The sequence below is a fragment of the Antechinus flavipes genome, chromosome 4 (genome assembly GCF_016432865.1).
Source record: "Antechinus flavipes isolate AdamAnt ecotype Samford, QLD, Australia chromosome 4, AdamAnt_v2, whole genome shotgun sequence".
NCBI lineage: Eukaryota > Metazoa > Chordata > Mammalia > Dasyuromorphia > Dasyuridae > Antechinus > Antechinus flavipes.
The window spans coordinates 179,696,633-179,713,894 of record NC_067401.1 but is presented as its reverse complement, the minus strand read 5'-3'; the positions used below and the strand labels follow the sequence as shown (position 1 = coordinate 179,713,894).

Below are 17,262 nucleotides of genomic sequence, written 5' to 3'. Positions count from 1 at the left end.
TTAAAGATTTTAAAAATTTAAAGATTTTTTTTTAATGTTTATTAAGCCATCATCTGCTTTTCTGAAAGACTGTCCATCTCTCATAGATATGTCCTCAGGGGCCAAGCAGAATAAGTTTTTTCTTTACTTTTAAAAATTGTGAATTTAGTTGACAAGAAACCTGCATCTTGAGATTAAAAAGAACAGGGAAGATGATTGTGTAAGACATTGAAAGTATCTTGCATCAGTTTTTAAAAATTATTATTATTATAGCTTTTTATTGTCAAAACATATGCATGGGTAATTTTGCAACATTGATCCTTGCAAAAACTTGTTTCAATTTTTCCCCTCCTTCCCTCCACCCCTTCTCCTAGATAGCAGGTGGTCCCATACCTGTTAAATATGTTAAAGTATATATTAAATACAGTATATGTATACATATTTATACAGTTGTCTTGCTACACAAGAGAAATCAGATTTAGAAAGAAGGGAAAAATAACCTGGGAAGAAAAACAAAAATACAAACAAACAATAACAGAAAGAGTATAAATGCTATGTTGTGGTCCATACTCATTTCTACTTCCATCAGAATTGATTCTTATATAGTATTGTTGTTGAAGTGTATAATGATTTCCTAGTTCTGCTCATTTACATCAGTTCATGTAAGTCTCACCAGGCTTCTCTGTATTCATCCTGCTGGTGTTTGTTTGTTTGTTTGTTTCTTTCTTTCTGTCTTCCTTCCTTCCTTCCTTCCTTCCTTCCTTCCTTCCTTCCTTCCTTCCTTCCTTCCTTCCTTTCCTTCCTTCCTTCCTTCCTTCCTTCCTTCCTTCCTTTCTTCCTTTCCTTCCTTCCTTCCTTCCTTCCTTCCTTCCTTCCTTCCTTCCTTCCTTCCTTCCTTCCTTCCTTCCTTCCTTCCTTCCTTCCTTTGTTTCTTTCTTTGTTTCTTCCTTTGTTTCTTTCTTTGTTTCTTTCTTTGTTTCTTTTCTTTCTTTCTTTCTTTCTTTCTTTCTTTCTTTCTTTCTTTCTTTCTTTCTTTCTTTCTTTCTTTCTTTCTTTCTTTCTTTTTCTTTCTTTCTTTCTTTCTTTCTTTCTTTCTTTCTTTCTTTCTTTCTTTCTTTCTTTCTTTCTTTCTTTCTTTCTTTCTTTCTTTCTTTCTTTCTTTCTTTCTTTCTTTCTAGCTTTTTATTGAAAAGATATATGTATGGGTCTTTATTGTCAAAACATATGCATGGGTAATTTTTTAGCATTGACCCTTGCAAAACCTTCTGTTCCAATTTTTCCCTTACTTCCTCCCACCCCCTCCTCCAGATAGCAGGTAGACCAATACATGTTAAATATGTTAAAGTATATGTTAAATGCAATATATGTATACATATCCATACAGTTATTTTGCTGCACAAGAAGAATCGGATTTTGAAATAAGGTAAAATTAACCTGAGAAGGAAATCAAAAATGCAAGGAGATAAAAATGGAGGGATTGGAAATGCTATGTAGTGGTTCACACTCATTTCCCAGTATTCTTTCGCTGGATTGTAGCTGGTTCTATTCATTATTGAACAAATAGAACTGATTTGGTTCATCTCATTGTTGAAGAGAGCAACGTTCATCAGAATTGATCATCACATAGTATTGTTGTTGAAATATATAATGATCTCCTGGTCCTGCTCTTTTCACTCAGCATCAGTTCATGTAAATCTCTCCAGGCCTTTCTGAAATCTTCCTGCTGGTCATTTCTTACTGAACAATAATATTCCATAACATTCATATACCACAATTTATTCAGCCATTCTCCAATTGATGGCATCCACTCAATTTCCAGTTTCTAGCCACTACTAAGAGGGCTGCCACAAACATTTTTGCACATACAGGTCCCCTTCCCTTCTTTAAAATTTCTTGGGGATATAAGCCCAGTAGTAACACTGCAGGATCAAAGGGTATGCACAGTTTGATAATTTCTTGAGCATAGCTCCAAATTGCTCTCTAAAATGGTTGGATCCTTTGACAGTTCCACCAACAATGTATCAGTTTCCCAGTTTTCCCACATCCCCTCCAACATTCAGCATTACCTTTTCCTGTCATCCTAGACAATCTGAGAGGTGTGTAGTGGTATCTCAGAGTTGTCTTAATTTGCATTTCTCTGATTAATAATGACTTGGAGCATCTTTTCATATGGCTAGAAATAGTTTCAATTTCTTCATCTGAGAATTGTCTGTTCATATCCTTTGACCATTTATCAATTGGAGAATGGCTTGATTTCTTTTTTTTTTTTTTAAATAACTTTTTATTGACAGAACCCATGCCAGGGTAATTTTTTACAACATTATCCCTTGCACTCACTTCTGTTCTGATTTTTCCCCTCCCTCCCTTCATCCCTTCCCCCAGATGGCAAGCAGTCCTATACATGTTAAATAGGTTACAGTACATTCTAGATACAATATATATGTGCAGAATCGAACAGTTCTCTTGTTGCACAGGGAGAATTGGATTCAGAAGATATAAATAACCCGGGAAGAAAAACAAAAATGCAAACAGTTTATATTCATTTCCCAATGTTCTTTCTTTGGGTGTAGCTGCTTCTGTCCATCCTTGATCAAATGAAACTGAGTTAGATCTTCTCTTTGTCAAAGAAATCCACTTCCATCAGAATATATCCTCATACAGTATCGTTGTTGAGATATATAATGATCTCCTGGTTCTGCTCATTTCACTTAGCATCAGTTCATCCAAGTTTCGCCAGTCCTCTCTGTATTCATCCTGCTGGTCATTTCTTACAGAACAATAATATTCCATAACATTCATATACCACAATTTACTCTCCAATTGATGGGCATCCATTCATTTTCCAGTTTCTAGCCACTACAAACAGGGCTGCCACAAACATTTTGGCACATACAAGTCCCTTTCCCTTCTTTAGTATCTCTTTGGGATATAAGCCCTGTTGGATCAAAGGGTATGCACAGTTTGATAACTTTTTGAGCATAGTTCCATATTGCTCTCTAGAATAGTTGGATGTGTTCACAATTCCACTAACAATGTATCAGTGTCCCCATTTTTCCACATCCCCTCCAACATTTTGCATTATCTTTCCCTGTCATTCTATCCAATCTGACAAGTGTGTAGTGGTATCCTAGAGTTGTCTTAATTTGCATTTCTCTGATTAATAATGACTTGGAGCATCTTTTCATGTGGCTATAAATAGTTTTAATTTCTTTGTCTGAGAATTGTCTGTTCATATCCTTTGACCATTTATAAATTGGAGAATGGCTTGATTTCTTATAAATTATAGTCAATTCTCTATATATTTTGGAAATGAGGCCTTTATCAAAACCTTTGACTGTAAAAATGTTTTCCCAGTTTATTGTTTCCCTTCTAATCTTATCTGCATTAGTTTTGTTTGTACAAAAACTTTTCAGTTTGATATAATCAAAATTTTCTATGTTGTGATCAATAGTGATCTCTAGTTCTTCTTTGGTCATAAATTCCTTCCTCTTCCACAAGTCTGAGTGGTCAACTATCCTATGTTCTTCTAATTTATTTTAATCTCATCCTTTATGTTTAGATCATGAACCCATTTTGACCGTATCTTGTTGTATGGTGTTAAGTGTGGGTCAATGTCTAGTTTCTGCCATACTAATTTCCAATTTTCCCAGCAGTTTTTATCAAACATTGAATTCTTATCCCAAAAGCTGTGGTCTTTGGGTTTGTCAAACACTGGATTATTAAAGTTATTGATTATTTTGTCCTGTGAACTTAAACTATTCTACTGATCAACTAGTCTGTTTCTTAGCCAATATCAAATGGTTTTGGTGACTGCTGCTTTATAATATAGTTTTAGATCTTGTACAGCTAGGCTACCTTCATTTTATTTTTCTTTCATTAGTTCCCTTGAAAGTCTTGACCTTTTGTTCTTCCAGGTGAATTTTGTTGTTACTTTTTCTAGGTCATTAAAATAGTTTTTTGGCAGGAATTATATGAACAAAATTATAAAAAAGTCTCCACACAAATAAAGTCAGACTTAAATAATTGGAAAAATATTAAGTGCTCTTGGATCGGCCGAGCGAACATAATAAAGATGACAATACTCCCTAAACTAATCTATTTATTTAGTGCTATACCAATCAGACTTCCAAGAAAATATTTTAATGATCTGGAAAAAATAACAAAATTCATATGGAACAATAAAAAGTCGAGAATCTCAAGGGAATTAATGAAAAAAAAAATCAAATGAAGGTGGCCTAGCTGTACCTGATCTAAAATTATATTATAAAGCAGCAGTCATCAAAACCATTTGGTATTGGCTAAGAAATAGATTAGTGGATCAGTGGAAAAGGTTAGGTTCACAAGACAGAATAGCCAACTATAGCAATCTAGTGTTTGACAAACCCAAAGACCCTAACTTCTGGGATAAGAATTCATTATTTGATAAAAACTGCTGGGATAATTGGAAATTAGTATGGCAGAAATTAGGCATGGACCCACATTTAACACCATATACCAAGATAAGATCAAAATGGATCCATGACCTAGGCATAAAGAACGAGATTATAAATAAATTAGAGGAACATAGGATAGTTTATCTCTCAGACTTGTGGAGGAGAAAGAAATTTGTGACCAAAGATGAACTAGAGACTATTATTGATCACAAGATAAAAAATTTTGATTACATCAAATTAAAAAGCCTTTGTACAAATAAAACTAATGCAAACAAGATTAGAAGGGAAGCAACAAACTGGGAAAACATTTTCACAGTTAAAGGTTCTGATAAAGGCCTCATTTCCAATATATATAGAGAACTGACTCAAATTTATAAGAAATCAAGCCATTCTCCAATTGATAAATGGTCAAAGGATATGAACAGACAATTTTCAGAGGATGAAATTGAAACTATTACCACTCCTATGAAAGAGTGTTCCAAATCATTATTGATCAGAGAAATGCAAATTAAGACAACTCTGAGATACCACTACACACCTGTCAGATTGGCTAAGATGACAGGAAAAAATAATGATGAATGTTGGAGGGGATGCGGGAAAACTGGGACACTGATGCATTACTGGTGGAGTTGTGAACGAATCCAACCATTCTGGAGAGCAATCTGGAATTATGCCCAAAAAGTTATCAAATTGTGCATACCCTTTGATCCAGCAGTGTTTCTATTGGGCTTATATCCCAAAGAAATACTAAAGAAGGGAAAGGGACCTGTAACTGAGTTTCAATTGATAAATGATGGACAGAAGCAGCTACACCCAAAGAAAGAACACTGGGAAACGAATGTGAACTATCTGCATTTTTGTTTTTCTTCCCGGGTTATTTAGACCTTCTGAATCCAATTCTCCCTGTGCAACAAGAGAACTGTTCGGTTCTGCAAACATATATTGTATCTAGGATATACTGCAACATATCTAACATATATAAAACTGCTTGCCATCTAGGGGAGGGAGTGGAGGGAGGGAGGGGAAAAATCGGAACAGAAATGAGTGCAAGGGATAATGTTGTAAAAAAAATTACCCTGGCAGGGATTCTGTCAATATAAAGTAATTATTAAATAAAAATTTAAAAAAATAGTTTTTTGGGAGTCTGATTGGTATAGCAATAAATAAATGATTAATTTAGGTAATACTGTCATCTTCATTATATTCACTCAACCTATCCAAGGTCCACTTATCCAAGAGCACTTAATATTTTTCCAGTTGGTTAGACATGACGTTATTTGTGTGGAAAGTGTTTTATAGTTTTGCTCATATAATTCCTGATTTTCCCTTTCTAAGCAGATATTTAACATTTTTTCTATTTTTTCATTTTTTTTTTTGGTTTTGCTTGACTGATTCTTGATGTATCAACGAATCATTCATTTCTATTTGTTCAGTTCTGATTTTTAATGAGTTATTTTCTTCATTAGCTTTTTTTACTTCTATTTGTATGTGTCTAATTGAGTTTTTAAATGAGTTTTTTTGCTCTATAGAATTTTTTTCCATTTCACTTTTTTTAAACTGAGTTATTTTCTTTTTCTAATTCACAAATCCTTTTTTCCTAGGAGTTCTTTATCTTTTTCAATTCACAAATTCTGTTTCCCTGGGAGTTCTTTACTTTTTTCAATTCACATTCCAGGAAGTTGTTTTCTTTTTCCACTTTATCAAATTTTTCTTTTAATGAATTATGTGTCTTTTCTATACTCTTTTGTAGAGCTTCTCTTTCCTTTCCCCATTTTTCTTCTAGCTTTCTTTTTAGATAATTTATAATTTCTTTTAGGAGAGCTTTGTGTGAAGGGGATCAGTCCATATTTCCCTTTGGGCTTTTGTCTGGAGACTGTCTATTAGTCTCCTCGGGGTTGGAAACCTGCTCTCTTTCTGTATAGAAGCTATCAATAGTTAGAGTTCACTTGGTTTTTTTAACTCATTTTTTTTTTTTTTAACCCTTAGGATCTGCTTCAGGGTAAGGAGGTTACCAGCTTCCCTTTATAGAACTAGTATAGATAGATGGACAGTAGATGTCCTACAGGTGGGCTGCAAAGAGTGGCCAGGCTGCAAAGAGAGGCCGAGATGCGGAAGTGCCCTGTAAAGAGCCCTGCAGCGGAAGTTTCACTGCCCTGGGACACTGTGCTGTGGGAGTTCCGCTGTCCCAGGCATAACCCTTCTCCCAGGATCCCTCCTTCCGCCTAGTCCCCCATACAGAAGTTTGGCTGCCCTGAGCAAAAGCCCTGAGCTGCAGAATATGGCTGTATAACTGTCCTGTGGTCCTTACTGAGTCACTTCCGGTTGTGGATGGTTGTGGCCAGGTCCTGTTAAATTCTGTTGTTTTTTGGAGTACACTCTACCTTTGGCGTTTGTGTAACTTCTCTGCTAATCTACTGCTTTGCAACCAAAGCAGAGCAGCCAACCTGTGGTAGAGTCCCCTCTGCAAATTCTCCACCCATGGAGAAGGCTCTTGCCTCTGGTCCACTCAGTGTGCTAGTCTTCATATTCTGCCTCCCTACCTATGCTGGCCTCCCCCGGCCCTATCAGGACAAACCTTTTCTGGTGATCTTCCAGATTATCTTTGGCTGGTAATTTGTTGTATTCGTGGAATTTTACCAATCAAGCACTATTTCAGAGACTGAATTTGGTAATTAGTAGTGAAGGTTGAAGGGGAGCTTAGAATGAAGCCTGTGTCCTCTCTGCCATCTTGGCTCCATCCTGCATCATTTTAAAAAATTTTTTTTCTCTATAGCAAGTTTAGCAAAGTGATAACGCTATTGTTTTATCTGTTTTCTTCCATGTTCCTTTTTTTCCTGTGCATATAAAAATGATTTTTATCTCTCTCTTAACCCTCAAATCTTCCTCTCTACTGCCACCTGAGTAGAAGTGTACCCTCTCTTGCAAAATGTGTATACTAAAAAAATAAACACATCAATACAATGACCATATGTGAAAACTCATGTCTGATTCCACATCTCTACATTATCTCTTCTTTCCTAAGACTTGAGAGTTTATCATTGTAAGTATTTGGAAGTTATAATTGGTCTTCCATCAGAGTTCTTTTGACCTTTCAAAGTTATTTCCCCTGATTTTATTATTATTATTATCATACAAGTTGTTTTCCTGGTCCTCCATATTTCATTTTTCATTAGTTCACCAGTTTCATCAGTTCAAGTCTTTTTATATTTCTCTTATCACATTCTTCTTCTAGCTCAATTCTATTATATTCATATACTACACTTTTTGTGGCTATTCTTCAGTTGACAGGTACCAATTTTGGTAACAGTTCTTTGCTACAACAAAAAGTACAGCTATAATCCTTGCATGTATAATTGATTTAACAAAGCAAGCCAATTGAATTAAAATACATTTATCAAATATAAGAACAAAGTTCATGGACTGAAGGAGAAAAATTCCTAATCTAATTCCTTTTTCCATGTGATATTTCTGCAAGTATTTTACGATGATTTTCCTTTCTTACCTTCCCTTTCCAAAGTCTTGCCTTCTCTGAGCTAAAAGCTCTTATGTGATATGATCTCATCTTCACTGTTCTGTCTGCCCATTTATGGATGCTTTTCCATTGTTAATGTATTTCTTAAAATATGGTATACTTATAATTGGATATACCTCTTTAGATGTGGTCTGACTGATTACTTACTCTGTTTCTAACTAACTAACACTAACTCTATCCTTAATAAATTCTAGAATTTGTTCAAATTCTCTTTGTTAGCCAGTGGGCATCCAACCTTCCTGCCCCCCAAATACACTTACCCATATACTATATGCCATTATACAAAGGGTTTTGCAATACTTGCTATTCTTTTTTTTTTTTTTTTTTTTTTTTTTTGCTGAGGCAATTGGAGTTAAGTGATTTGCCTAGGGTCACAGAGCTAGAAAATGTTAAAATGTCTGAGGCCAAATTTGAACTCAGGTCCGCTTGACTTGAAGGCTGGTACTCTATTTGCTGCGCCATCGAGCTGCCCTACTAGTTGCTATTCTTAAAATTCTGTAGTCAACTTCTTTGTGTTATATTTGGAACATGATAATTATATGTGTATCACTTAATTTTAGGTTATTTTTGCGTTTCATACTCATAGAAACAAATGTAACCCAAGGGACAGTCTGACTTATTTGAGAAAAATTCCTGTCCTTAATATTGAATTCTCAGAAGGTCTTGTAAATTTGTTAAAGAAAAAAGCCCCCTTCCTTCAAAAGGAATAACAGACAACAACAAAAACAGAAACAAAACAAATATGTTTTAAGTAGTAATTAGATTTTTTATTATTATTATAGCTTTTTATTGACCTTCCCTCCCTCCACCCGTCTCCTAGATGGCAGGCAGTTTCATACATGTTAAACATGTTAAAGTATATCTTAGATACAATATATGTGTGCAGATCTGTACAGTTCTCTTGTTATATAAGAAAAATTGGATTCAGAAGGTAAAAATAACCTGGGAAGAAAAACAAAAATGCAAGTAGTCCACATTCATTTCCCAGTGTTCCTTTTCTGGATGTAGCTGATTCTGTCCATCATTGATCAATTGGAATTGAATTGAATCTTCTCTTTGTTGAAGATATCCACTTCCATCAGAATATATCCTTATACAGTATTGTTGTTGAAGTGTATAATGATCTCACTTAGCATCAGTTCATATAAATCTCTCCAAGCCTCTCTGAATTCATCCTGCTGGTCATTTCTTACAGAACAATAATATTCCATAATATTTATATACCACAATTTACCCAACCATTCTCCAATTGATGGGCATCCATTCAATTTCCAGTTTCTAGCTAAGTAGTAATTAACTTTTGAGAATGCCATATAAAAGATAGAATCCAAAATACCTAAGGTTAAACTCATGTATTGTTTGTTGTTAGTTTTCAGGAGACTGATAATGCTTGGCATGGTGGATGTCTGGCTTTAGCAGAATTAGGCAGAAGAGGATTGTTATTACCTTCTCGACTCACAGATGGTAAGTAGTGCAAGCTTATTAACATAATTTTGTAATTTTGTAGTATGTTGGCATTCCAGTCTGTTTTTTAGTATTCTGTTAACTGCTATGAATTAGCCTATTCTAATCTCTATTGTGATTTCAACATTGTTTTATATTAATATGGTAATATCAAAATAGAAATAACATATGATTTCTTTGGGGTTCTAGAAAATAGTCTTTATCCTAATTGGTTTTTTAATTTGAAGGAAAACTATTTTATCAAAGTTGTCTTGCCTAGAGAAGTTTTAGGAATAGCTAGAAGTTTTATTAATACTTCTTGATTTTTGATAGCACAGACATTTCCCAAAATAATCTTTCCCCTTGGACCCTCCCTTTCTTGTAATCATGAAAAACAGATAAACAAAACCAAATTGCAAAGTGAATATATCTGACAAATGTATGTAAGTAAATACTCTACATTGGAGAGAAGTTTTAATTTCCTCAATACTGGGCTGGTGGCAGTGATCTTGTTTCAAATACAGATATCACAGAAAAACCAGGACCTGTTGAACGAAAAGGAGTCCTATTTCTCTAATCTAAATATAATTTATGCATCAATGAATGGGAGAACTTACCACGACAGAATGGAGCACTCACCTCTAACCTCAGAGGGTCTGCTGACCATAATTTGCCTTTCTTGGGAGAGAGAGAATGAAAAGAGTAACCTGCTCAGGCACAGAAGAGAGGCAATATCATATATGGAAAATTTCTACCTCTCACAGTACTACTTCTGATAATGCAATCTATGCCAATGGAGCCTGTTATTTAGTTGCATTATCTTTTTTTAGTACAAGTATTTCTTCTCTTCATAAGGAAAATATTTTATCAGGAATTGCAAGTTTTAGTGATGAATGGTTTCAGGTTTTGCTATGGAAGTAAACTGGATAGGGCTGTGAAGACCCCCTTCTCCCCCGACACCCCCCCCTTTTATTTTATTCTTAGAAAAGATTCCCTCCTCCCCCCTCAGCATACAATATAGACTTATACTGCAGTTGATCTCTGATTTCATTGATGTGGGAACTCTGACAAATGATAAAGATTGTAGCCTAATTTTTTTTATTTTAGTTTTTCACTGAAATTTTCTTTCTATATGTCCTATGTAGGTGGTCTGTTCAATGTATTAGAGACTATCTTAAGTTTTCATGATATTATGTGGGCATTCTTGCAGCATTTGGGCTATGTGTCTGTTATTTCATACTCATCATATGATTCATCTTTTCTAATTTTTGCATGTAACTTATCATTGGAATGATGCTATAGCTTATTTTATATTGCTCTTCCCATGATTTGCAACCATATAGCTTCACCAGAAGAAGATTCAATTCTTCATGAGTTCAATTGTGATCTGTATGTAAATGATGCCTGAATCTATCTATCTCTCATCTTTTTCCCTATAAGTCTACCCCATATGCCACTACTTTACTAAACTAATATTCCTTGAATCTTTTGGGGCTTCTCTTTTCAATCCTTTTAGAATTTTTGTCTTTCTTTGAACCCTTGCCAGATTTTCTATTTTCCTCTTAAATGTTTAGCTTACACATTATGTTTGATGGAATGTTTGGGAGGGAAGAGTAACACCTCTAGTATGAAGTCTTTTTTTTTTTTTTTAAATTTTTTATTTAATAATTACTTTATATTGACACTCGTTTCTGTTCCGATTTTTTTTTTCCCCTCCCTCCCTCCACCCCCTCCCCTAGATGGCAAGCAGTCCTTTATATGTTGGATATGTTGCAGTATATCCTAGATACAATATATGTTTGCAGAACCGAACAGTTCTCTTGTTGCTTAGGGAGAATTGGATTCAGAAGGTATAAATAACCCGGGAAGAAAAACAAAAATGCAGATAGTTTACATTCGTTTCCCAGTGTTCTTTCTTTGGGTGTAGCTGCTTTTGTCCGTCATTTATCAATTGAAACTCAGGTCTCTTTGTCAAAGAAATCCACTTCCATCAAAATATGTCCTCATACAACATCGTTGTCGAAGTGTATAATGATCTCCTGGTTCTGCTCATTTCACTTAGCATCAGTTCATGTAAGTCTCGCCAGTCCTCTCTGTATTCATCCTGCTGGTCATTTCTTACAGAACAATAATATTCCATAACATTCATATACCACAATTTACCCAGCCATTCTCCAATTGATGGGCATCCATTCATTTTCCAGTTTCTAGCCACTACAAACAGGGCTGCTACAAACATTTTGGCACATACAGGTCCCTTTCCCTTCTTTAGTATTTCTTTGGGATATAAGCCCAATAGAAACACTGCTGGATCAAAGGGTATGCACAATTTGATAATTTTTTGGGCATAATTCCAGATTGCTCTCCAGAATGGTTGGATTCGTTCACAACTCCACCAACAATGCATCAGTGTCCCAGTTTTCCCGCATCCCCTCCAACATTCATCATTATTTTTTCCTGTCATCTTAGCCAATCTGACAGGTGTGTAGTGGTATCTCAGAGTTGTCTTAATTTGCATTTCTCTGATCAATAATGATATGGAACACTCTTTCATATGAGTGGTAATAGTTTCAATCTCATCCTCTGAAAATTGTCTGTTCATATCCTTTGACCATTTATCAATTGGAGAATGGCTTGATTTCTTATAAATTTGAGTCAGTTCTCTATATATTTTGGAAATGAGGCCTTTATCAGAACCTTTAACTGTGAAAATGTTTTCCCAGTTTGTTGCTTCCCTTCTAATCTTGTTTGCATTAGTTTTATTTGTACAAAGGCTTTTTAATTTGATGTAATCGAAATTTTCTATTCTGTGATCAATAATGGTCTCTAGTTCATCTTTGGTCACAAATTTCTTTCTCCTCCACAAGTCTGAGAGATAAACTATTCTATGTTCCTCTAATTTATTTATAATCTCGTTCTTTATGCCTAGGTCATAGACCCATTTTGATCTTATCTTGGTATATGGTGTTAAGTGTGGGTCCATGCCTAATTTCTGCCATACTAATTTCCAATTATCCCAGCAGTTTTTATCAAATAATGAATTCTTTTCCCAGAAGTTAGGGGCTTTGGGTTTGTCAAACACTAGATTGCTATAATTGACTATTCTGTCTTGTGAGCCTAGCCTTTTCCACTGATCCACTAATCTATTTCTTAGCCAATACCAAATGGTTTTGGTGACTGCTGCTTTATAATATAATTTTAGATCAGGTACAGCTAGGCCACCTTCATTTGATTTTTTTTTCATTAATTCCCTTGAGATTCTCGACTTTTTATTGTTCCATATGAATTTTGTTGTTATTTTTTCTAGATCAATAAAATATTTTCTTGGAAGTCTGATTGGTATAGCACTAAATAAATAGATTAGTTTAGGGAGTATTGTCATCTTTATTATGTTCGCTCGGCCGATCCAAGAGCACTTAATATTTTTCCAATTATTTAAGTCTGACTTTATTTGTGTGGAGACTTTTTTATAATTTTGCTCATATAGTTCCTGACTTTCCTTTGGTAGATAGATTCCCAAATATTTTATGGTATCAACAGTTATTCTGAATGGAATTTCTCTTTGTATCTCTTGCTGTTGGGTTTTGTTGGTGATGTATAAAAATGCTGAGGATTTATGGGGATTTATTTTGTAGCCAGCTACTTTGCTAAAATTATGAATTATTTCCAATAGCTTTTTGGTAGAATCTCTGGGGTTCTCTAGGTATACCATCATATCATCTGCAAAGAGTGATAGTTTGGTTTCCTCATTGCCTACTCTAATTCCTTTTATATCTTTCTCGACTCTTATTGCCGAGGCTAGTGTTTCTAATACGATATTAAATAATAATGGTGATAGTGGGCAACCTTGCTTCACTCCAGATCTTACTGGGAAAGGTTCCAGTTTTTCCCCATTGCATATGATGCTTACTGATGGTTTTAAATATATGCTCCTGACTATTTTAAGGAAAAGTCCATTTATTCCTATGCTCTCAAGTGTTTTTATTAGGAATGGATGTTGGATTTTATCAAATGCTTTTTCTGCATCTATTGAGATGATCATGTGGTTTTTGTTTGTTTGGTTATTGATATAGTCAATTATGCTAATAGTTTTCCTAATATTGAACCAGCCCTGCATTCCTGGTATAAATCCTACTTGGTCATAGTGTATTATCCTGGTGACAGTTTTCTGTAATCTTTTTGCTAACATTTTATTTAAGATTTTAGCATCAATATTCATTAGGGAGATTGGTCTATAATTTTCTTTCTCTGTTTTCAGCCTACCTGGTTTAGGTATCAGTACCATGTCTGTGTCATAAAAGGAGTTTGGTAGGACTCCTTCAATCCCTATTTTTTCAAATAGTTTATATAACATTGGAGTTAGTTGTTCTTTAAATGTTTGGTAGAATTCACATGTAAATCCATCTGGTCCTGGGGATTTTTTCTTAGGGAGTTGATTGATAGTTTGTTCTATTTCTTTTTCTGAGATGGGACTGTTTAGGATATTTACTTCTTCCTCTGTTAGTTTGGGCAAGCTGTATTTTTGGAGGTATTTTTCTATTTCATTTAAGTTGTCGAATTTATTGGCATAAAGTTGGGCAAAGTAACTCCTAATTATTGCTCTAATTTCCTCTTCGTTGGTGGTGAGTTCTCCCTTTTCATTTTTAAGACTAACAATTTGATTTTCCTCTTTCCTTTTTTTAATCAGATTTACTAAGGGTTTGTCTATTTTGTTGGTTTTTTCATAGAACCAACTCTTAGTTTTATTAATCAATTCAATAGTTTTTTTACTTTCAATTTTATTGATCTCACCTTTTATTTTTAGAATTTCAAGTTTAGTGTTTGACTGGGGGTTTTTAATTTGTTCCTTTTCTAGCATTTTTAATTGCAAACCCAATTCATTGACCTTCTCTTTCTCTATTTTATACAAATAGGCCTCTAGAGATATGAAATTTCCCCTTATTACCGCTTTGGCTGCATCCCATACATTTTGGTATGATGTCTCATTATTATCGTTTTCTTGGGTGAAGTTATTAAGTATGTCTATGATTTGCTGTCTCACCCAATCATTCTTTAGTATGAGATTATTTAGTTTCCAATTATTTTTTGGTCTACTTCCCCCTGCTTTTTTGTTGAATGTAATTTTCATTGCATCGTGGTCTGAAAAGGATGCATTTACTATTTCTGCCTTACTACATTTGAGTTTGAGGTTTTTATGTCCTAATATATGGTCAATTTTTGTATAGGTTCCATGAACTGCTGAAAAGAAAGTGTATTCCTTTCTGTCTCCATTACATTTTCTCCAGAGATCTATCATATCTAACTTTTCTAGTATTCTATTTACCTCTTTGACTTCTTTCTTATTTATTTTGTGGTTTGATTTATCTAATTCTGAGAGTGCAAGGTTAAGATCTCCCACTATTATAGTTTTACTGTCTATTTCTTCTTGCAGCTCTCTTAGTTTCTCTTTTAAGAATTTAGATGCTACCCCACTTGGTGCATATATGTTTAATATAGATAGTGCTTCATTATCCATGCTACCCTTTAGCAAGATATAGTGTCCTTCCTTATCTCTTTTAATTAGATCAATTTTTGCTTTAGCTTGATCTGAGATCAGGATGGCTACCCCTGCTTTTTTGACTTCACCTGAAGCATAGTAGATTTTGCTCCAACCTTTTACCTTTAACCTGCATGTATCTCCCCGCTTCAGGTGTGTTTCCTGTAAACAACATATTGTAGGATTCTGGCTTTTAATCCATTCTGCTAACCGCTTCCTCTTTATGGGGGAGTTTACTCCGTTCACGTTTATGGTTAGAATGACCAATTCTGTATTACTTGCCATCTTGTTAACCCCGGTTTATGCTTTCCTCCCTTCTTTCCCCTTTCCCCCCCTTCCCAGTATTAAGCTTGTGAGCACCCCTTGCTTCTCACAGCCCTCCCTTTTTAGTATCCCTCCCCCGGCCTTAGAGTTCCTCCCCCTATCTTACCCCTTTCCCTCCCAGTTCCCGTATTCCCTTCCCCTTAGCTTATTCCTTCCCTTTTCACTTTTCCCTTCTCACTTTTCAATGAGATGGGAGAAGTTTCACCATAGATTGAATATGTCTTAAGATTTTTCACTTAAAGCCAATTCTGAAGGCAGTAATAGTATGAAGTCTTGATGAACATTTTTACCGCTCTTCATTTACCTTTAGGGCCCATTTTCATCTAACTCTCACCTGTGGCTCCAAGAATCCATAGCTTATCCAGTGGCCACACCCTGGTAAACCACCTCAGTCAACAGGCTAATCATAACTGGTTGAGAATAACTGATAAGTCTCAGATCTGTTGGTGAATTAGGAGGATATCTACCCCAAACAAGAAGTGTTCCCCTTGGCAGAATAGGTAGATAACAATTTGTTCTAACAACTTCAAAGGCTGCTGAAGCAGCCACTATGGAGTGCTTAAAATTTGGTCAGACATTGAAGATATCAAGGTCATCCCCTGCATCTTGGGTCATCATCATTGTCTTGATTTTTTTGTGTTGCCACATGATTTCATTGGCTCTGGAAGAAAGAGTAGGATTGATGACGTTGCACAACTTTGCTTCCATTAAATCCAGTTTGTCTGCTGCTATCCCATGTCAAGATTCCCTTTTCTGTTTATTCCTGTTTTTAGATGTAGAGTTAGGTGGACCCTTTATGCAACTTTTTTGTACTTTTTAAAATAAAATTTGGGGATGGAAAAAAGATAAAGAATAATGAAAGGAAAGGGTATGCTTGCTATCAGGTCAAACAATGAGATTGAAGATATGGATAGAATGGAATGAGCATGTGTTTTTTGGATCATCCAGTATAGAGTGAAGGGAACAATAGAAAATAAGGTTGGATAGATACAACAGAGAACAATCCTTGAAAATCAAGCAGAGAGTCATTGTAGGTTCTTGAGCTGGAGAGTGATAATTTAATGATGGTTGTAGTAGATAAATCTAGCAGTAGTAAAGGAAAAGGCATAAGGAGTAGGGAGAAAGAAGAATGGGAATAAGGAAAAGCTTAAAGTCAAGGAATTGTAATAATCTTGGCCTGAGGTAAAGATATAGATAATCTTGATATCACTTGGATTGGCAAAGAAGGGAAAATATGAAAAAGGTAAACTGACACAGGAGTTATTAACTGACTAGAAATGAATTTTGAAAGAGAAAAGGTGGAATCATTTTTGAGTTTAGTTTTTGAAGCTGGCTTTTGGAGAAAGTGAATGTCATTGATTGACATGAGAAGTTGGTAATCTAGATCTTGGGGATAGGAAGACAATAGGTGTCTGACAAAAAAAGAAGTTGATTGCTTAGATTTTGGGGAAAAGAAGGTCATGAGTTTTGAATGCTGTATTTGAAATTATGCTGGGAACTCCACAAGAGATTGTCTAATCGGCAGTGGTGGATACATAGCTAAACTTTATAGGGTAAGACTGAATAACTTATTGATTTTGGTAGTCATTGGTGTTAATACTGGAAGCTTTTAGAATGAAGGGTTTTCTGAAGAAGAGTATTTTTAATAGTATTTTATTTTTTCCAATTATATGAAAAGACAATTTTTTTACATTCACTTAAAAAAATTGAATTCTAGATTTTTCTCTTTTCTTCTTCTCACCCCTCTCTAAAAAGGTGAGGATTTAAAGTAGGTTGTGTATGTGCAATTGTAAAAACATTTCCATATTAGTCATATTTTGAAAGAAGAAATAGAGGGGCAGCTAGTTGGTGTAGTGGATAGAGCACCAGTCCTAAAGTCAGGAGGATCTGAGTTCAAATCTGGCCTTAGACACAAAACATTTCCTGGCTTTGTGATTCTGGGCAAGTCCCCTGGGGTTAAGTCCCAATTGCCTCAGCCTCTGCAAAAAAAAAAAAAAAAAAAAAGGAAAGAAAAG

The 17,262-nt window shown here is 35.0% G+C and overlaps 1 protein-coding gene across 1 annotated transcript in view; it reads left to right on the top strand.

Moving 5' to 3' along the window:
• Positions 1 to 17,262, top strand: part of TBCD (tubulin folding cofactor D) — a 430,774-nt gene that overhangs the window by 95,274 nt on the left and 318,238 nt on the right. The window contains 1 exon segment of the mRNA XM_051995656.1: positions 9,314 to 9,408. Coding sequence (XP_051851616.1) covers positions 9,314 to 9,408 — 95 coding nt within the window.